This window comes from Moschus berezovskii, chromosome 21 (assembly GCF_049115385.1).
Source record: "Moschus berezovskii isolate FMDL1 chromosome 21, NW_MosBer_1.0, whole genome shotgun sequence".
NCBI lineage: Eukaryota > Metazoa > Chordata > Mammalia > Artiodactyla > Moschidae > Moschus > Moschus berezovskii.
Genome location: NC_142480.1, coordinates 50,234,815 through 50,239,572, shown reverse-complemented (window position 1 = coordinate 50,239,572; position 4,758 = coordinate 50,234,815). Strand labels below are relative to the sequence as shown.

The 4,758-nt window shown below is 54.2% G+C and overlaps 1 protein-coding gene across 1 annotated transcript; it reads right to left on the bottom strand.

The window, feature by feature from the left end:
* Window positions 1-1,492: 1,492 nt before the first annotated feature.
* Window positions 1,493-4,049, bottom strand: LOC129550051 (myeloid-associated differentiation marker-like). The gene has a single exon (XM_055417556.2). The coding sequence runs from the start codon at window positions 3,370-3,372 to the stop codon at window positions 2,287-2,289; it is 1,086 nt and encodes a 361-aa protein (XP_055273531.2). The 5' UTR covers window positions 3,373-4,049; the 3' UTR covers window positions 1,493-2,286.
* Between the last annotated feature and the right edge of the window lie 709 nt (window positions 4,050-4,758).

Genomic DNA, 4,758 nt, shown 5'->3' with positions numbered 1-4,758 from the left:
TCATGGACAGAGGAGGCTGGTGGCTACAGTCCATGGGGTCGCAGAGTTGGACATGTCTAAGCAGCTGAGCAGACACACACAGCCTGGGTGAAAGCCAGGAATCCTAGCCACCTGACCAGCAAGGGCTAGAGACTAAAAGCTAGTTTCCCCTGCTTCTGCCCAGAGTGAAAAATGCATTTCTCATGGAAGCAAAAATTGGAGACATAGCAGAGCAAGACATGGAGGAGTGCTCTGAGGAACGGTGAGTGTAGCCAAGACAGAGCAAGGCAGAGAGGATCACTCGGAGAGGAAGGGTGTCGGCGGCCCCCTGGTGAGGAGGAGCGCAGGGAAGGGCAGTTAAACCAGCTCTGTAGGGCAGTTCTCTGTCTTCCCTCCACCAGACATCCTGCTCTGACCCCTGGCTGATTTGTCTCAGAACCTCGCCCCCAAGTGCGCACACACCTCTCACCAAGAGGGATCTTGATACAAAGGCTTCTGGGAGAAGCAAGGCTCTTTATGGCCTGGCGTTGTCCCCTGAGTTTTGGCCCCCAAGGAACCTTTCTGCGCGTGTCTAGGGTCTCTCTTGTCCCAAAGAGGGGGAAAAGCTCTTGCTGCTTTACTCGAGCAAGGTTTAGCCCCTCTCTGTTCCTGCCGTGACTATCACCTTCAGGTGTCCACCGGAGACAACGCTGCTGACTCTGCTTCTGCTGTTACTTCCACTTCAGAAAGCAAACAGAAGGCTGATGGTAAAGGCCAGCCTGGAGCCCACCTAACCCCCGTCTCAGGAAATGCGAACAGCAGGCCAGTTGTAAGGGTCCAGCCTGAAGTTCAACTTGTTCTCGTCCCCAAGAAATGAAAACCGGAGACCAGTCGTAATTGCCTCTCTCTCTCCTGCATCAGCAGGAAAATAAAGGGGAGAAGGGTGAGATGATCGGACTTCCAGCCGCGACACGCATGAGGGGCGAACCTCTCTCTCTGAGCAGCCTCCAGTCAGGCAGAGCCCGTGGAGCCCCGTCTGACAATGTGCGGTGAGCTGCTCCATTTCCTCTCGTCACCTGTCAAGGTGAGCCACTGCCGGCCGGAGGGAGCGGGTCTCATGACTGAGAAGAGCTGAGGCAGCTGTAGCGGCCTGGTGTCCACTCTCTTGGAAGGACAGGACAGACATAAGAGAGGACAGAGAAGGGAGAGGGCAGAGAGAAAGGTGGAGAGGGCAGAGAGAAAGGTGGAGAGAGCTCGAAAGAGGGAGGGAAAGGGCGGGGAGAGAGCTGCTGAATGAGGGGCCTGAGGGCCCCCAGGGGCCAGGAACAGACTTACCAGACTTGGTGATGTTGAAACAGGAGGGTCAGACGGCCACCTGTCACCCACAGGGAAGCTGCTGTCCCTGGTCTAGGAGGTGCCACATCTTCTCCCCAGAAGGGGACAAATGCCCCACGTTGGGCGCCACAACATACATACCAACCAGGGTTCTTGGCCCCCTCAGTCAATGGAGATTGACTAGAGGCCAGACAGGAAATTCAGGCAAGACTTTATTGGGGCCCCTGTAGAAACAGGGGGAAGTGAGAACAAGCAACAGATTCCCTTGCTCGCTTCATGAGGCAGAGGAGGTGGGAGAGCTTGCTCCTGATACACGGTGAGGGTAGGGGTGAGTCCAGGGGTCAGGATGGAGGGGTGGCGGAGGTGGTTGGCACACCCTTGGGTGTTGGTGTGTGCGGGGGGCATGCTCAACACCCTGATTTTCTCCCAAGTCCCTCTTTTTGCTCCAGGCTCTTCACAAGTGGCAGTGGGTTTTGTTCTTTTGTTTTGGTCTCTTTGTATCTCTGTCTGGAGTTGGCCCCAACTGCACATGCACAGAATTATTTTTGGGGCCCATGCAATTTCTTTGCTTTTGGTGCTGGAGGAGACATGCATCCATGTGCAAGCATCGCAGCAAAGGGTCTCAGTCCCAGACTGTTTCATAATCAGGAGGGATGTGACCCATGAACAGGACCCTCAGCCAAAAGGAAACAAGCAGAGAGGGTGGACAGAGCGGAGGGAGCCGGCTGCCATCTCCTCGTCTGAATCTCCACGAACGACAAGTCCAGGGGCACTGGCAGGGCGGGAGGGGAAGGAAAGAGAAAAGAGAGTGAGACGAATGGGGAAGGGTGTGAGAGGAGAGAGGGAGGCAGGAGAGGACGTTAGGGGACGTCAGAAACTGGGGCGGAAATGCAGTGAGGAGAGTTAAGATCCCCGGGCCAGCCTTGTGTGAAAGTGAAAGTGTTCGTCGCTCAGTAGTGGCTGACTCTCTGCGAGCCCAGGGACTGTATCCTGCTAGACTCCTTTTCCATGGATTTCCTCGGCAAAACACTGGAGTGAGTTGCCAGTTTCTTCACACAGGTATCTTCCTGACTCAGTGAGTGAAAGGTCTCCCTGATTGCAGGCAGATTCTTTACCATCTGAGCCACCTACAAAAGCTTCTCGGACTAAATACACCAGGTCAGCCATGTAAACCAGCAGGTTGATGCCTGTCAGGATGGCCACAGCCAGTTGTTGGTCCCAGATACAGACAAAGACCTCGAGTTGATCACTGCAGCTCATATCACTGGACCGCTGGGGCTGCCCCCCCAACTTCTCGTGGAACTGGTAGAGGGGCCAGAGGATCACTGCCGTGGTATAGAGGAGGACAGAGAGCACAGTCTGCACCCACAGCAACCAGGGGAAGCGGAGGGGCAGATTTTTGTCATTGTCACAGTCACACCCATTCATAAGGAAGTTCATGACCCCCAGGACAAAGCAGATGGAGTACACGGCCACACACCACACCAGGGCTGGGTGGTGCTGGTACAGTTCAGCGTTGCAGATGAAGGTAAAGATGATGTTGGCCACATAGTTCTCCAGCCTCCTGAGCACACCTGGGAAGGTCGGCTTAAAGCAGAATATTTTACCAGCTCTGAGACAAATCCAGGCCACTTCTATGGCATAAAGCAGAGCAGCCAGGCAGGAGAAGACGGTGGCGGTGATGGCGCGGTTCCGGGCGGGGCCTGGAGAAAAGAACTGGATGTAGGTGGGGCCGAAGATGACCGTAGCTGCGAGGCAGACGACGGCGAAGTAAGAGCCAAAGGCGTGGAGAACGCCATCCCAAGACAAGCGGAGGTGGTACCGGAACTTATCAGACAAGCGGAGGAGGGACTGGATGTTACATAACGGCAGTTTGAAGAGACTGCCCAACTCCAGTATGAAGCCGAGGAGGGTCAGGACGAAGCAGATGCACCAGATGAACATGCACCAGTTGATTACACCCACATTCAGAGCGTCCTCACTGACCAGCACGATGGGCACGAGGGTGGAGAGCAGCTGCCCCAGGCGGAGGAGGAGGCTCAGGATGGTCTTGCAGTCCAGACCTGAGAGCAAGCTCATAGTGTCCTGATGGTCAGGCAGGTCCCGGGCAGCGTTGCTGTATATAAGCTTGCTTGCTTCCCACCCAAAGTCTCGTGAATAGTTAAACACGGCTCCGGAGTTGGACGTTCTGTTTCCTGTTTCACTGGGCCGGTTCAGCTCTCCCTCTGTCCTTGATTTTTCAGAAGTGTACAGCCACTGATCTTTAGAACAGATGCACTGATCTTAGCAAAGGAAGGACCACACTCACGTTCTCAGTCCCCAGCAAGGCGCCCGGTGGTTAATGTCAAGTCTCCAACGCCTCCGCGTGTAGCCTGCAGCCGTTTCCTGAGCCCTCCTTGTATGAATGCGGGCTGAGCCTTGCAGTGCTGGGAGCTGGCTCTCCTGCACAGTGATCTGCCTTCTCCCCTGGTGGCTGGCTTCCTGAACATAAAGCTACTGTTCTTCTACCCAGTTCCTGTCTCTCTGTATTGGCTTCTTCAGCCAAGAGCAGCCTGAGCCTGAGCTGGGGGACAGTGTTGAGCACCCAGGCAGGAGTCAGGTCCCCGGGGCTCCAGCCCTTCCAGCTCCCTCTGTGACGAGGAGACGAGTGCGGCTGGGAAGGCCAGGGAGGATTTAGAGGGTTGAGCCAGCAGCCGCTGAATTTGTTAGTTTCCAGAATTTCCTCTGTCCCTCCCCACTCCTTGCTCACAGCCTGCTTTCACTTTCTGTTGAGAGAAGCAAACGGTTCTCTGAGGGAGCAGCTGAGCTCTTGACTGAGTGAGGAGAGGGGTGTGCGCCCCGGGACCCCCATTCCCTCCTGTTTGGGCAAATCGTTTGCCCTTGGGAACTTTGGGGTCAGCTTAGACACCGCAGGAGTGGGACATGGCTTGTTTGAGACTCTGTGTTTGCCTCTCCCAGAAGAAGAATTTGTTTTTTTGAAATATGTCCTGGGGGAGCAAGCAAAGGGAAGTGAGGGTGCCATATCTATCCCTTCTAGAAGTCCACTGGGACGCATCTTGGCCAATTGGCAAAACTAGAGTATACCTCTGTAACCAAGAACAAAAATCAGTTTTAAATTTTCATACATCCTAACCTATGTTTTCTAGTCTAAAGAACAGTGTACCCCCTGAATGGGTCTCTAAATTCCTCCACCTGATTTGTTAAATATTTGGTAAGTGGGAGGAAATGCCATGGGCAGCTTTCCTGTTACTCTATAATAAAAGTTCTTCCAACAGGGTCTCTAAATTAACAGCATTGATCTCAGGTGGCCTCGGCCTGTGTTTTTGAGCCTAACCACTCTCTGGGGAATAAACAGTGGACTGTGACAAACCCCAGGGTATTGAAGACAGCTGTCTGTAGTGCTGATGAGGGGCAGCCATGTGGCCTTACCATCTCAGTGATCAAAACAGCAGGTCTGCCTCTGCA